Below are 16362 nucleotides of genomic sequence, written 5' to 3' on the forward strand. Positions count from 1 at the left end.
GGAGCCCGCTAGCAGCATGCATGAGCGCATTACTGATGGAGTGCGTGCACCCTACCAGGTCATTGGGCCTTTCAACAGTGCCAAACAGGCTGCTAAGGCCTGTTTGGCACTGATATAGGCTGCTGCTGTTATGATTGGTTTGGCCCCGTTGAACTCCCCAATGACTTGGTAGGGGCTGCTGTCGCCAATGATGTAATAATGGAGTAGCAATGCTACGAGGTTCATGGCAGAGGTCAATTATTCATCATGCAATTGGAGCACTAACCCGTACTACTACTGCGGATGGGGATGGGCGCTTCAAAATTTCGCCGCTATGATATCGCCGTTTGGTGACTTTCTGCTTTCTGTTCGTTCTGCAGAGGTGCCGTGGCCTCTGCGCGCCGCGCCGGTGCTGTATGTACGTGTGTATGTAATGCTGAGGTCCGTCGCGGCACCGGTGTCGTCTGCTTTCTGCTGGTTCATCAGATCCCGCCGCGTTGTCGTAAACTGTCGTGGGAAGTCCCCAGTCGCCCCAGTCGCTGTCCCGGTTGGCTGTGCCTAGCAGTAAGGTACTTGTGATTTGTAACTTGCGACGGAAAAGATGTGTCTGTGGATTATGATTTGCTGGGGCGCGCGACGATCCTATGGTTATGAGTTAGGCAGCACCCCAAGGGAGTAGCCTGTTTCTACCGTGTACGAAGCGTGCGGCGTCCATGAGCCAGGCGCTGAAGAGGACCATTTAGATCGGGTCCAGCACCCACGTCACTGATCTAATGAGGCTTGCAAGTCCATGTCCCGCGGCTTTATGAGAAGATTCCCGCACTTGTGCGCGGAACCGGTAACCCGCAACTGACAGGGGCCGCGAGAATTGCCAGATTACCCGACATCTATGCTTCAAGTGCACACCGGTAAGATTATAATTGCCTGAATTGAAAGGAGGCTCAGAGTCAAGTGAAATTGGTCTCCTTGTCGTACGAGGAAATTGTAATGCCATATTCCGCTTCAGCTTCCGACAGAAGATGTGTATCCAGTGAAGGCTGGAAACTTAGGCAACATGGCGGACCACTTTGCCAAGGAGAGCGACTATGGGTAGGCGCTTGTGCAAGTAGTGATTTACACCTAAGCTCTCGTTGACTCTTTCCCGATATGACTGTCGCAGCTACATCCGCAAGGTCTCCGGACCTGTGGTCATTGCTGATCACATGGCCGGAGCTGCCATGTATGAGCTTGTGCGCGTGGGAGCTGACAATCTGATTGGTGAAATCATTCGTCTGGAGGGAGACAGCGCAACGATCCAGGTGCCAATTTAGCTGACTATAGAAGCACCGATATTAATGGCAGCGATTAAAGGCTCTTCATGCGGTTTGCTGCCGGTGCAGGTGTATGAGGAGACGGCTGGCCTGTGCGTGGGCGACACCGTGCTGCGCACAAAGAAGGTAAAGTGCTTCCCGCCACATCGGTGAAACAGTTAATTCATGAAGTTCTTTTTAATGTAGCCTCTCTGCGTGGAGCTGGGCCCTGGTATCCTGGGCAACATCTTCGATGGCATTCAGCGCCCGCTCAAGCAAATTGCCCAGCAAAGCGGTGATGTGTTCATTCCCCGTGGCGTGGCAGTCCCCGCTCTTGATATTGTTAAACAATGGGAATTCCACCCCAAGGGCTTTAAGGTGCGTTCTGCAGTGTTCAGGGCGGGTGAAAACCGATCGGCAACGAGAGTCTTTGATCTGTCCTTACAGGTTGGTGACCGCATCACTGGGGGAGATATTTATGGTATCGTTGCGGAGAACAGCCTTATCGAGCACCGCCTTATGCTTCCGCCTGGAGCGCGCGGTACCGTCACTTACATTGCCTCGTCGGGCCACTACAACGTGGATGAGGAGATTATCGAGGTGGACTTCCAGGGCCAGAAGAAGGTGCGCGCAACACAGCGCCTATTAAGGGTAGCTATCTCCAAGAGACGCCATCAGCTCCGTCACGCAACCCCCCTGTGTATCCCTTCCACATACTTGTTGCCCCTTTCCCCATGCTGCTTGGCACACGCAGAAGTACAGCATGAAGCAGCTGTGGCCAGTGCGCATGCCGCGTCCGGTAGCGCAGAAGCTCATTGCGGATACGCCGCTCTTGACTGGCCAGCGTGTGCTGGATGCGCTTTTCCCGTCCGTGCTGGGTGGTACATGCGCTATCCCCGGTGCGTTCGGTTGCGGTAAGACCGTCATTTCGCAGGCGCTGTCGAAGTATTCAAACTCTGACGGCATTATCTACGTGGGTTGCGGTGAGCGCGGCAATGAGATGGCTGAGGTGCTGGCGGAGTTCCCGGCACTGACTATGACTTTGCCGGATGGGCGCGAGGAGTCCATCATGAAGCGCACTTGCCTGGTGGGTATGGTTTGGCATCTGAAGCGCGCTCTTGGTTACAATTGCCTCGTGAGAATACTTTGCATGCATTTGGGTGGTTATTGCACACGGAAGGACGCCCGGTGGTGGTGTGTGGTTGAAAGATTCACGGTCCTGGCAAAAAAGTGGCATCGCCATGCAGCGATGAGACTCGGCGAACCACACCGATATTCCTGCATCTGTGTAGGTCGCGAACACGTCGAACATGCCTGTGGCCGCTCGTGAGGCCTCCATCTACACTGGCATTACTTTGGCGGAGTACTTCCGTGACATGGGCTACCACTTCTCTATGATGGGTGACTCCACGTCGCGCTGGGCCGAGGCCCTCCGTGAGATTTCGGGTCGCCTGGCAGAGATGCCTGCCGATTCCGGTAGGTTTTGTCTATCACCCGGGCTTTCTGAATGGATGCTGAACTCCCATTGTTGGTCGCTTGCTACCAGCAGTGCAATACCAACGTGCTAAAACTCTAAACTATATGGAAAATGTGGGCTGCACGTCGGGTCGCAGACTTCAGCTGGGTCCTGGGAAGAATACAGAAGCCTATGGTATGAGCATTCGCATTACCTATTGGGTAACGTTTTACATGTAAGCTGGATGGTTAGCTATGTTTGGGCAAAGCGATGAGCATATGTCAGTCCATCTACGTCACACGTGATAAGGGACCCTTGTCACCCCTGATGCCGTTGTGGGTATCGGGAAAAAACCCTGATGCCGTTGTGGGTATCGGGGGAGTCCCTACCCTTCGGCGTGCGTGGCTGATGCGCAAAGGCATGAAATGTTTCCCATTGCATTGTGCGAGATGATGCGCGAACACTAGCCTTTAATTTGTCTGTTACGTGACATTTCTTTTACGTAAGAGATTTCGGAACATGGACAGCGCCTTAAGAGGCGCCGTGGCTCCCACGGCACTGAAGAAGCGTATGCTTCTCTAGTGTGGATGTAGCTTATGTGCTACCTCCGGTCTGTCCGTCTGTTATTACGTACTGCAGGTTACCCGGCCTACCTGGGAGCCCGTCTTGCGTCCTTCTACGAGCGTGCTGGTCGCGTGCAGTGCTTGGGTGGGCCAAAGCGCGAGGGATCGGTCACCATCGTCGGCGCTGTGTCGCCACCGGGTGGTGATTTCTCGGACCCTGTCACGGCAGCTACTCTGGCCATCGTGCAGGTACGCCTTGTAGATCTGCTTTCTTGATGGGAGTGCTGGAAAGTCAATAACCTATTGTTTCTATAAGACAGAACAATTTGCTGGCTTCTTCAGCGTAGCGATTGTGCAAAATAGCGTGTGGCCGCGCAAATTATGACAGGTTCTGGGATGATGGCATATGTTGGCGTTGCTGAAAACTACAGATGATCTAGGGTGTTGTCTAGACGGTTCAGGGCATCCTTTATTTTGGACAGGGATAAAATGCTAGCGGGTGTTACTCTAGGCAGCGGGTGTTACTCAAGGCATGTCGCTGTATCCCTGTCGCTGTATCCCTGTCTTCCTGTAGTGACCCTCATCGTATTTTGCCATGAAATGCCTTGCATCCTGACGCTGCAGGTCTTCTGGGGTCTGGACAAGAAACTGGCGCAGCGCAAGCACTTCCCATCGGTCAACTGGCTCATCTCGTACTCGAAGTACACAAAGGCGCTGGAGCCCTTCTACGACAAGTTCGATCCCGAGTTTGTCCAGCTGCGTACCATCTTCCGCGAGGTGCTGCAGAAGGAGGATGAGCTCAATGAAATTGTGCAGCTTGTGGGCAAGGACGCCCTAGCCGAGTCGGATAAGGTCGTGCTGGAGACGGCCAGGTATGGTGAACGGACTATTGAACCACGTCATCCTAGAATTCTACAGTAAAGCAGGTGCTGGCCTTGCGCTGCAATTTACGTCCTGCAACTTTTTGTCCTCCCGCGAGTTCACAGCATGTGACCTGCATGCATGTAGGTTCATCAAGGATGACTACCTACAGCAGAACTCGTTCACCAAGTACGATAAGTACTGCCCATTCTATAAGAGCGTGGAGATGATGCGGAACATCTCCACATTCCATCGCCTGGCAACAGCTGCTATTGAGAAGACGGCTGCCGGCAATGCAGAGGGACAAAAGATTACTCTCAACGTCATTAAGCAACGCATGGGCGACACGCTGTACAAGCTTACCAGCCAAAAGTTCGAGGATCCGGGTAAGTCTGCTGTTGTAAATCGTTTGCTCTTGTTACAGGTCCTGTTTGTCGTCTTCTGCACCACCCTGCCGCAATTTACTCTACACCGTGCACGTCTGTATATCGCAGCTGAGGGCGAGGAGGTGGTTAGGCGGAAGCTGAAGACTGTCTACGAGGAGCTATCTGACCGTTTCCGCGCTCTTGAGGAGGAGTTCCGATGATTTGTTGCCACTTACCGGATACCACAACACGGTCGTAAGGTGGATGTGTGGACACTTAAGTGCCAAATGAATTGGCGAAGCAGCTGGCACTGGGCACTTGCACGGACGAGGGCGGGGGTTAGGGGTGAAAGGGAAGCCATGGAACCGAAAGTGGCTTGCGGAAGGTGGAGGTAGGCGTGGTTAATTAACATGCAACCGTAACATGTTTTATATTAAAATGGAACGGAAGCTATGTTGCAGCGTCCGCCATCACGCTTCGTGATCTTTTGAGGGCAGCAGGCTATGGGTTACGTGCGATCACAGGTGTGTGCGGGAGCTTCAGCACGGCATTCGTTCGTTGAACTCGAGACGTAGTTTAGCAGCGTCTTGCCTTGACCATTTTTGACAGATATACGAAGAAATTGGCCGCTGTACATTCCGTGAACATATGCCACTTTGATTGAAACCATGTCGGCATGGCTACAGTATCATTCAACCTAATTGATAAGGTACATACGTACACGATCACAGAATTTTACATCAATGGTCTGGGACAAAGTGGATCGACATGCAACTCGTCGTGCAATTGGGAATCCACCGTTGGCGCAAAATTCATGGCTTGCAACCCATGTGATCTGTGTACAACGCGGTAACCCCAACGTAATTAACGCCCTGGTCCCCGCTGTCCTGCGGGAGCTGCTGTTGCCAGTCGGTAGATGCTGTTGTTGTCGAGCACCACTACTTCTCGCGCAATTAGAACTTGAAGGAAGGCCTGCAAACAAAAGCATCACATTAAGTTGTAGCCACATGGACCTTACGGGATTATGGCAGCAAGAACTAGAAACATCATAATGCAATCATGGACGATACGCTTATTCCAATTGTGCGCTTCGTTAACCAGCGTTGGGTGCCACACCTGCAGTTGCTCCGGCGTTTTGTCGTACTTGGGTGTGCTGACCACGAACAAGCGCAACATGTGATTGAGGCGGTCCAACGGAAGGCCCCCGTAGTTTTGCAACATACCTACAGCAATGGCACCGCACGTAAAACCTTTGCGCTGCCGAACTCAGGTTATATGAGTGGAGACAGAACCCCCCACCTCGAGAAAGGGAGGGAGCGACTGGATGCAACACTGCATGTCCTATCCAGTCCCTCCAGCCCTTGAACGCCAACCACCTTTCACGCCTGCCATGCCATCACTCTTTGGGGCTCAAGGTGCACACCCATACGGCACCTGCAACCCCGCAAGCCGCGCTTGGCTCAAACTATGGTCTCACCCTTGATGTAGTTCTCGAATGGCCCCACTTCCTCAACCGCACGGTCAGCCGCACTTGGCAGCTGCGCTGGCGCCTCGTCCTCAGCACCGTAGTCCGTCAGTTTCGCGCCTACCGCACACATGGATGACATCAGGGTTGCTTGCAGGGTCTACGAAAAAGCTGCAGCATGCACGGATCGTGCAGCGGAGCGGGTCGGCGCTAAAGCATATGCCTTTAACCTTATGGCTTCTTAAGTGTCACAGACGGAATACAGGACATCGTACGGCAGCACGGTCTGGACAGGAAGCTTACTGCCCAGCGCAAGGCGTAGCATTCAACATAGCACGATGCCGAGGAACGCACACCTTGGAGCTCAGCTGGTAAAGCCTCAGCCCGCCGGTACACTAGCTGTTGGTGGTGTGAGTCTCCCCCGGCCGTCTGTGCCGATACAGCAACGCCCGTTGTGCCGCCGGAGGGCCCCTGGCTGGCCCCGGCGCCACCTCCACTAGCACGCAGAGTCCGGCCCTCGACAATGACCCCGTGATTGACCCAGAAGAGCATCTTGCGCCGCACAAGCGCGGGAGGCAGCCCCACCTGCACATCCATAAATCAAAATACACGCACAGGGGAAAGGATTTTCGGAGGCCGTTCGGATGGGAAGGAAATACTTGTCGGCGGAATGGCGAAAGGAACTACCCAGGAACAGCAAAGACGCCCATCATCTCCCGACATCGCAATTTGGTGCGTTGCTGCATGCCTGCAGCGCCGTGAAGCTTATGAACGAAGGGCAATCCGCTGAACATCGTCCGGCTGCGGCAACGAAAAAGCCGTAGAGGCAGCCCTGTTACCTCAACAAAAACGGGCGCACCCCTCTAATCCCAAGTCCCAAAAGGCCTCACCGCGGCTGCCAGCTCCCCGGCGCTCATGACGGGTCGGTCCTTGAAGGCGATTAGCAACGTGGCCATCAGAGGTGACACACTGAAGCTCGCCGTCACACCGCCTGAGGGGCGCCGCGTTAACGAAGATTGGACAGGGTGGGCGCGGATGGGTGTTATGGGCGTTATGGGTGGGGTGGGAGGTGGGCAGGTGGCCCTCAAGCATAATAATGGCACGCAGCGATCCTATGTCAAGAAAATGTCATGTTTCATATTTCAGATTGCAATTCCCGCTCACTGCTCCTAGGCAAATTAAGTCATAAGGCGACTGTCCTGTAACCACATACATCAGGCAGCTATCCGCACTTGATAGGGGAGCGCACCGCTCGTAAAGCCTTTCCTTAGCACCCGGGGCCCGTAGCTCGCGGAGATAGGCCCAAAGACCAAAGGCCTTACTTCTCCCGCAACGTATCCACATAAATTACTTGCTGCCTGCCATGCTGCATATCACAGACCGTATGCGTGTCTCAGTAACGGATGTGTTCCCTGGACACCTCACACCACAAGAGAACACGTACATACAGACATACATACCCTACAAAAGCAACCCCGCCCGTTCTGTCCTGCAGCTCCTCGAAACCAAGAACGCTCCGAAACCTCCAACCCAAATACAAGCTCCTGCTCACCCGCCGACACGTCCAGATCCACAGAGCCCAGGTGTGGCCTCCAACGGAGCTTCCGCGGCGTCTTGAGGTGGTGGTACCGTTGCTCGTACGTCTCCATGGCGGTGCGGATCTCGGCGGGTAGCACCAGACCCGTTGCTGGGTCGTCAGGCGTACCCTGTTTGAGAATTTTGAACAAAATTTCATCATTTCAGGTGCTTCTATTTGCGCCAATAAACCATCATGTTCCTCTATCATAACTCATTATTCTCAAGGAAAGTGTTGAAGAGGGAATGCTGCTTGAGGGAAAACTGACGTGTATGAGACAGCGCATGCGAACATCCGGATATGCATCGCGACATGCGGATGGAGGGAAGTGTGAGGTGATCCCGAGTTTGCGGAGCATTTTTTAGGTTGAGGAAGATGCTGACGGCAGCATTGGCGAGGCTTGTCTTGCAACTTCGTACCTTGTCACGATCCTCCTGTCGAGGCCAAAAAAGATATGAAATAATTGCAGCAGAGAGCAAGTGGAACTCCGGACAACGGGCCTTGCTGGGAGGCTCAGCGGCAGGCTTGCCGCAGGCGGCGGCACGGGACGCCGCTGCGGCCGCGGCTGCGGCGGCTGCGGCTGCCGCCTGCTGCTGCGCCACCATCGCTGCGCGCGTCTGCACCTGCGGCGTAACGCCTGCCGCAGCCGCCGCCGCGGCAGCGCGTTGCTGCGACTGACGTGTTGTACGGCCTGCCGGGGTCGCCCGTGGCGCCGCGGCGGCGGCGGCGGCCGCCGCTGCCATGGCAGCAGCGGCAGCCGCGACCGCGCTGCCTATGGGCGACGCGGGCTGAGGTAAGGCACTGCCGGCTGGGGGCATGGCGTGGACTCGGTGGTTGATGCGTTTGCTGTCCGCCACGTCTTTCAGCATCACCTGACCAGGCCGGTTGGCAGGGTTGGGAGGGCGGGAAGGATGGCATTCAGAGGCCGTTGATGTGGCCACTATGGGGAGCGAGAGTGGTGGTAAGTGGGTAAGTGATCGATTGAGGTTGAAGTGTTTGTAAGCAGCAACGCTACGTGTACGTGTCACGACCCAGCAGCGACAGCAATAGGCGTCACCCACCTCGCAGGCATGCAGTGCGTTCTCGCCGAAGCGCATCTTCAACAGTTCCAGCGTCCGTACTTCCCGTGCCTGCCGTACATGACGAGACGGTCGAGGTCACGGAACACAAGCGCACAGAACGCCCGTGACAGAAGACTACTATACAATAAAGGACCGATCATAAAAGATATATAATGCAAAGTATGTACGATTATAATCAACATCGTGCTTGGGTTAGGGGCTGGGTCAAAACCTTGAGAGGCCCTGAGTGACTCAGGGCCTCTGCAGAAACGGTGACGCCAACCGTGCCGTACAGCGCCGTACCGTATCATAGTCACTACGATACAGGAGCTGCCCGCACAGCAGGTTTCGGTACTCGTTGATGAAGACCTCCGGGCTCCCAAACACCCCGGTCAACATACTGACGACGTCAGCGGCGGAGCTGCCAGCAGCTGCTGCAGCCGCGGCGGTGGCGGCGCCGCCAGGTGCCGCTCCGGCGGCGGCGATGATGGCTCCACTACCGCCGCCACCGCCAACAGCCACACCTGGCGGCGGTGGGGCAACTCCCGGGAAACCGGCCGCGGCAGTTGCGGTCGCCACTCGAAGCACTCTTTCGTCAGCGTCTGGAGACGAAGAAAGGAAGGGCGATACGGAGGAAAGCGCTCTGTAAGTGAGGCAGAGTGAGGCTTAGCGTGAATCATTCCCTCATTCCCCCTGAGTAAATATGAGAGAGGTGTGGAGATAAGAGTGAAATCGAATTGCACTGCGCACAAGGGATCGTGAGGAGGGACGTGCGGGAGGTGCGGGAGGAAGAAGCCGGGGAGCTCTCGGGGGAATGTCCCCCCTCCCTTCATCACCCTCTCCTTCCCCCTCCTTTCCAAGCCCTCCCACTCCACTAAACACGCTGCACCGCGCATGAATGCCGCGTTCATGTCACCAGGGGAGAAGGGAGAGTTACATTACACACACACTACATCTGGCGGCCACTCGCAGCACCACCCCTGCTACTGCACTACCCCCACTACTGACTACCCGCCCCTACTGAGCCTCCAAATACCACCGCTTCCTCTCATATCGTGGTAAAATCTTTGTCATGTCCAAGCCCAACACGGGCCCCACCGCCCCCTCCTCCTTCCCCCCTTCCCGGTGCGCTCCCACTTACCCTCCGTCGCGACATCCACTTCCATGGCAGCTGCCGCCGCCGCCCCGGACGCCGCCGTGGCCGCCTGGAGCTCCTCCAGCAGCGACTCACCGTTGGGCCCTCCGCCATCCTGCATCAGAAGCGACCCACGGATCCAATTAAATATATTGCTCAGTCAGCCGACAAAAGTAATGAGCCCGGAACACACTCAGGTGGTGCAAGTCTATTATTACTCTATAAGTCTTTTGTGAATGGCCACCGGCCTACGGGGGCCTTCGAGTTGGATACGAGGGGGACATTGGCTCCCGATCCAGCAGTATAACTATTATGGCGGTAGGGCTCCCAACAGCTGTGGCTAATTTTTTCTCCGAGGTCTGGGTCTGGGAGACTACCAGGAGGCACATCGCATTCAGGTGTGCTGAGCCCAGGTGAGCGAACGGGGGAGGACGTCAGCACGCTCACTCGGCGCCACAATAATGGCTATTGATCGTCATGGCTACGGCCCTCCCCGGCTTTTATGGATGGCCCCCACATTTGTGCGGAACTTGTAACTTGTATTACGGCTTTTGTATCCGTATCTCTCGTCATCCCCAGGTGGCGAGCCCGGCCCCCCCCCACACACACAGGGCCCCCCACTCCCACCTGAGTCACCATGCTGACCAGGCACTTGATGGTATCGGAGCGACCTCGCAGGTAATCCCGAATGGGCTGCGCCACCGCATGCAACAGCGAGCCTGTGTGTGTATGTGTGTGTATATATGCATGTGTGTGACAATATGTGCGCGCCGGGTTGGGAGTGTTTCGACTGGTTAGAATGGTCGGGCTCAGGTATGGACTTGTTGTCTGGAGGGCGCAACCCCATTTCCATGTGCTTCACTCAGGATCATGGGGCGGGAGGACAACAGAATCTGGGGCTCGGGGCTGGAAAGGGTCAGGAGGGACAACATGTTGGACATGGCATGAGCGGTGGGGATGAGGGTTGTGGGGATGGGGGTTGTGGGGATGAGGGTTGTGGGGATGAGGGTTGTGGGGATGAGGGAGTTGGAATGCTAAAAATGCAGTTAGGGCGGTGCGGTGGTCAACAGCTGAAAATCAGAGGTCTCTCCTCTCGGGGTGGGACCCAGCGGGGCCGTATGGCTTGGCGGCCTTTAACACTTCCAGTCCCCCCACACGAGACCTCACACGCACGCAGGTACCGACACACATGTACAGGCGCATAGCGAAACGCACATTCATACATACATACATGCATGCACACATACATACATACATACATACATACATACATACATACATACATACATACATACATACATACATACATACATACATACATACATACATACATACATACATACATACATACATACAGACAGACAGACACACATACACACATACCCGATGGGTCTATTTCCCTCATGGTGCGGATGGTGGCCACGTAATGGTGTATGATGCCGGTGGCTGAGGCCCCCGCGTGCAGCAGCCGCTGCTGGAGGGCCGCCTTGAAGGAACACACGAATAGGGACTGGCGGGGTCGGGAGGGGGGCCGGGGGTTAAGGGTGTTGTGGGCCGGGGTGGAGAGGGTGTGTATCAGGGGAGAGGGACAAAGGTAAGGGGAATGTGACGGGCGGGGAGAGCATGACCCGTGAGCGTTTATCGGGCTGAAATGGATGGCGGGTGGTATTGACAGAGCGACAGAAATGCAGAAAGACACGGAAAGAAGCACAGCAGGGAATCTACAAGCTAGAACGGCCCATTATCGGGAGAATGAGCGAGACGAGTGAGTGTGTAGAGTGTGTGAGTGTGTGAGTGAATGAGTGAGTGAGGGGTCCGGGGGGAAAGACGAACCACACACGATTGAAGCTGCTGCCAGGGCAAGAGAGTAGCAAACGTAAAAACTGACCGAAAGGCGTCCGTGGCGACTGTGACCTCGGGATGACGAGGGGGGTGGGGGTTCCGGGGGGATGTTACCTCTTCCAAACTGAGCCTCCATCCTGTAGCCCGATGCCCACCTCCCTAAACCCTAAGGGCTTTTAAACCCTTCATCCACGGGCCATTTACTGGGTATGCAGGACTTGTAAGCCCCGGTCCGGCATCCTGGGGTTGGGTTGGAGATGGTGGGGGCTGCCTTCCACTATAAAAAATCCGCTGCCTATACCTGCAGGTTGGTGTGACGCAGACAAGCCGCCAGGTCTCCGATGGCGGGCAACGAGTCCGGGTAGTCCACCACGACATCGAACATCTGCGAGATTCGAAGTCGTCCCAATGTCTCGTACACCAGGTACGACAGCCGCAGCCGCCACTCCGTCAGCGTACGCGCCTCTGTACCCGGCTCCGCCAGGCCGACAGCGGCCACGTCCGCCGCCGGGGTTGATGCGGAGTGAGCCACAGTGGTCGCGGCGGCAGTGTTGGCGGCATTGGCGTTAGCGGCCATGGAAGCTGGTGCTGTGGTGTCGGCGTTACTACTGGAGTTGTTCATGGGGGCCCCCCATGTGGTGGCTACGGAGGCGGGTGTGGCGGCTATGGCTGCGGAGGCGGCGCCGCCGTCTCCCGCAATCACCAGTCGAAGGAACTCCAGTGGGATGCGGTTGGCGGCGCGGTTGGCGGCGGGCAGGACCTGGTGGGAGGCGACCGCGACACCGGGGTACAAAGAATGACAAAGTGGTGGCAGTTATGAGTAAAACCAGAAGTCGACGAAGAGGAGAGAAAGGAAAGGCGGAGGAGAAGAAAACGGGTTTCGAAGGGACCTCGACTCCCTACGTGCAAAGCAGATGAAGAGAGAAGAGAGGGGGTAGAGAGAGAAACGTGAGGAAAGAGAGTGAGACAGGAGGGGGTAGAGAGAGAGTGTAGAGAGAGAGGGAGAGGGAAGAGAGGGAGAGACAAAAAGGCGGCACCTTGTGGCAGCTCGGAGTGACCCCTCCTCTCTCATTACGTCAGACCCTCACCCTCGGACCCCACCTCTCTGTCGAACACGTTGAAGGCCAGTTTCCTCAGCAGCCTCTCCACGTGGTGCGACACGGCCGCCACCACCGCCTCCTCGCCCGCGGGTCCCAGGGACAGGCGGGACAGGCAGCCGCACACCCCCACCAGACAGCGCACCCAGGAGGGGCCCATGCTGGCGGCCACTGCGGAGGGCTGGAGGGCCTTACTTCGCCGGAGGGAGGGCGGGGAGCTGGTTCCATCAGCATCGCCTGGAGGAGACGGAACGAGGGGCAGGAAAAATGAGGAGAAAGAAAGGATTAGAGGAGAAGTCCAATTGGGCTACGGGGGGAGCCGTTACATGTCTAGTGCTACAGGAACAGGGAGGGGGCGGGGACAGGACAGGGAGCCGTTAAATGCCTAGTACAACTTTCTGCTTCAGTTATGTAGAAGACATTTGAGGCGAGGGTGGAGGAGAATGAAAAACTCAGGAATCAGGGGCAAGCGAAGCAGACCTGCAAACTTCCGCATCCCGGAAGGCATCTCAGCGCAACCCGGTGACCCCACAACAACGACAACATACGATAACCCTACACCTCACCAGCCGCCGAGCCCATCAACATCGCTACTCCCTCCACCGCCGCAGCAGATCCCACACCCGCCATGCCGCCGCCACCGCCGTTACCACCACCACCACCGCCATCGCTGACCCGTGGGTCACCGCCGCCGCCGAGCCCCAACGCTCCAAAGCCACCCGCCGTCGTGATAGCAGCCAACAGGGAACCGTTGCCGGCCCCGCCAGGACCCCCCCCGCCGTCATCCGGTACGGCGGCTGTAGCAGCCGGCCCAGCACCGTCCTCCTGAGCCTCTAGCAACTGCTCCAGGGGAGCCAGCGTTTGCGCAAGCTGAGTCAGCTTTGAGCTGTAATACAGCAGTAGTAGCTCTGCGTGTGTATACGGTTTTAGGCGGGGAGGTAGTTGGTTGGCTGGAAGGGATGTTGGGCGATGTACTGCAAAGTAAGGTCATGCGGGCAGTGGAAGTGGTGGACAACGTGCGAGCATGCAGACATGGCGGAGATGAGGCGGAGGGGCCGTGGGGGGAATGATGGCCGCGGGCGAGAGGGTGTTCGCGAGCGAGGGGCGCATCCTCCAATCTTCCGCTGCTGTAACAACGGTATTCCGCATGACGTCATCATCCGTGACTTCTAATACACATCTGCAGCTGCAGCAAGGCATTCGCAGTAGCTGCCCTAGCGCGCCTTGCGCGGCGGCCGTGCAACTGTCGTACCCGATACACTGATTTTCGCCGTGGCCATGAGCAACGCACTGACAGCCGTACGGTACTGGTCCGTCAGCCGCGCCACCACCGGTACCAGCGACAAGGCCTGCTCGCCGTACAACGCCGCCGCAGCCGTCGCCGGGCCCCCCGGCTGCGAGGTGCCTGCCGAGAGTGGCGAAGCGGCGTTGCAGCCCTGCAAACCGGATGAGGACAAACGGATAACATTGTCCAGATCTTCCAATATCCTTTTGTAACACTTTCCCGGTAACTGATGCAACAAAAATTATCATTATACATTTGTACATAAAAAAATACCCTAAGACATCAAATTGTAGCTTATGATGCCCTTTCCAACAATCCGGGCGGTCCCAACGGCGCTTGGGGTAGCGGACGGGGTCCGCCCGTCCGCGCTTCGCGACACAGCGCGCCTTTTCCCATCACTTCAACAGGGACATAACAGATGGTAGCAGACGGTTGTTTGCATCGCTACCCCCTATCGCCCCTCCGGTGTCCTCCCAACAGTGTCACCTGCAGCAGCGCCGCGGTCACCATGGCCGCCAGCTGCTGCAGCGCCGCGCAGTGCTCATCCACTACGGCACACAAACCCTGCGTGGACACGCGGACAGGACAGGACAGGATAGCGCGCACGAGGACATGACATGGCAGGACATGGTATGGCAGGGCGGGAACAGGGACGGAGATACGGCTTGAGAAGGATGGTGCGAAGGAGACGACGTACCTATCCCGGCAGTTCGGCACACGTCATCGAACACGTACACCAGCAGGTGTCATGATATATCCGAGTCGGCGGCTTTCTTCCGCCACCCCCCCATCGCATGGCTACAACCCACCTCAGGCTACAACCCACCTGCAGTCCCTCCAGCAGGTGCTGCTCCAGGGAGTCGTCATCCCCCGCAGCAGCAGCCGTACGACATCGCAACATGGCGGTCCAAAACGTCGGGACCGCCTGAGCCTCCAAAATGGCCTGGAAAGTGGGAGGAGCGGAGGACGGGTGGTACTTTTGCCGCTGTTAGGTCTATTGTGTATAATGTGTGTGATTGGGAGCTTTGGGGGTACAGCCCAGCGCTGTACTTGCCTGCAGCTGCTGCCGTACGGTGGAGACTAGGGCAGGTCCCAACCCACATGACACCAGGGAGGCCACTTCGGCCTGTGTTGGCAGCGGCACGGAGCAGGATGTGCTCGCGGGCGGCGGGCCGGATGGCGAGTCGACCACATCGAGGGTCCGGGCGCCGGTGCCCGCAGCGGAAGGGGAGTGGTTAGGCGCCTGCGGGGCAAAGGAGAGGGACGGGGGGGAATGGAGGAGCTCAAGGGGATGTGGGTCGGGAGGAAGTTTGTGATATCGCGATGGGGGGGGAACAGGTATGGAGCCAAGGTTTTTCCTTTGGTGGGGGACGCTGGGAAGGAAATGACACGCACCTGCTGTTTTGAGGCTGACGCCAGGCGCGTAAGGTAAGCCATCCAGGTCGACGCGGCCGCGACCAGGACCTCGCTAAGAGTGCCAAAGAGGAAAGGAAGGGCAGGGGGCGGTGGGGAGTCGTGAGAACGTTGTGCAGGGAAGATGGTGCCCGTCTAAAGGCAGCCAACGCGTATAGTGACACACCTTGTCGACGCCATGAGCGCTGGAGAAAGAATATCCATTCTTTGAACGTATGGAAATAAGTATTCAGAAAAAAACAGTTTGCGATCGTCCTTTGCTGTCTTTTACAGCTGCGAATTTGTATCGACGGGCGAGCTTATAAAATCAGGGGTAAAATTTCTCGTCTTCACTTTGCAATAGTTCCAATCGCTTCGTTCGTTAGTTCTGCCACGAGCAGGATTTGGATTCTGGGGCAGGATTTGGAGAATTGCAAAGAACAAGCGGCCGGTACCGAAGTCCTATTACCGTTGTAATCACCATTCTGGCAAGAGATGCGAAATCAGATTACCTCTGTCGCTCCCTTTCAGGCGAGGCTCGTTTTGGCGGGTAAGGTGCTCCGAAACCTAACTGACAAACAACAGCACTTTTTCAGGTTGCTTGTATAACTTTTTCCAGAGTAGGGAAGGGATCCTCTCCCCGAATCATTGAAATCAGCACATCAGCCAAAATCTGTTCAAAGTCGATAGCAATTTATGAAAGACTAGCATGGTTTTCTACTAAAGCTATGCCTGACCTGATGCTAGGCTCCCTTCTACCCATAGCTCATCTTAGTCACAAGGACAAGGCGGAGCCGTGCAACGCGCCGCGATAAGACCCTGAGGCCTCTTAAGCTGGTTTGGCCGGATTAAACGTTATGGGGATTGTGAATACCCAGTCTGTCGACGGCAGCGTTGTAACCCGTGAGCGCCTCCTCTCGTGTTTCGACGGTGTGTTTGCTCCTCTCGTGCATGAGTACATCTTGGAGAGCCTTCACCCAGGTCCCATGCAGTCCG

At 56.4% G+C, this 16362-nt stretch overlaps 2 protein-coding genes across 2 annotated transcripts; one reads left to right on the forward strand and one right to left on the reverse strand.

The window, feature by feature from the left end:
• The first annotated feature begins 1016 nt into the window (after positions 1-1016).
• atpva1 (vacuolar ATP synthase, subunit A) lies at positions 1017-5341 on the forward strand. Its single transcript, XM_002949869.1, has 11 exons — positions 1017-1068; positions 1139-1277; positions 1359-1415; positions 1476-1646; positions 1716-1892; positions 2023-2355; positions 2561-2744; positions 3364-3536; positions 3912-4159; positions 4296-4534; positions 4643-5341. Exons 1-11 carry the CDS (start codon positions 1034-1036, stop codon positions 4732-4734), a joined length of 1848 nt encoding a protein of 615 aa, XP_002949915.1. The 5' UTR covers positions 1017-1033; the 3' UTR covers positions 4735-5341.
• A 186-nt stretch (positions 5342-5527) lies between these two features.
• VOLCADRAFT_80889 (uncharacterized protein) lies at positions 5528-12798 on the reverse strand (the record flags this gene model as incomplete). The annotated part of the gene is made up of 14 exons (XM_002949974.1): positions 12694-12798; positions 11894-12352; positions 11134-11260; positions 10378-10469; positions 9757-9865; positions 8919-9217; positions 8616-8684; positions 8319-8426; positions 7982-8039; positions 7531-7665; positions 6869-6969; positions 6482-6563; positions 5991-6128; positions 5528-5736 (listed from the first exon to the last, which is right to left on the reverse strand). Exons 2-14 carry the CDS (start codon positions 12212-12214, stop codon positions 5528-5530), a joined length of 1848 nt encoding a protein of 615 aa, XP_002950020.1. The 5' UTR covers positions 12215-12352; positions 12694-12798.
• Positions 12799-16362: the final 3564 nt, after the last annotated feature.

Source organism: Volvox carteri (assembly GCF_000143455.1).
Source record: "Volvox carteri f. nagariensis unplaced genomic scaffold VOLCAscaffold_16, whole genome shotgun sequence".
NCBI classification, from domain to species: Eukaryota; Viridiplantae; Chlorophyta; class Chlorophyceae; order Chlamydomonadales; family Volvocaceae; genus Volvox; species Volvox carteri.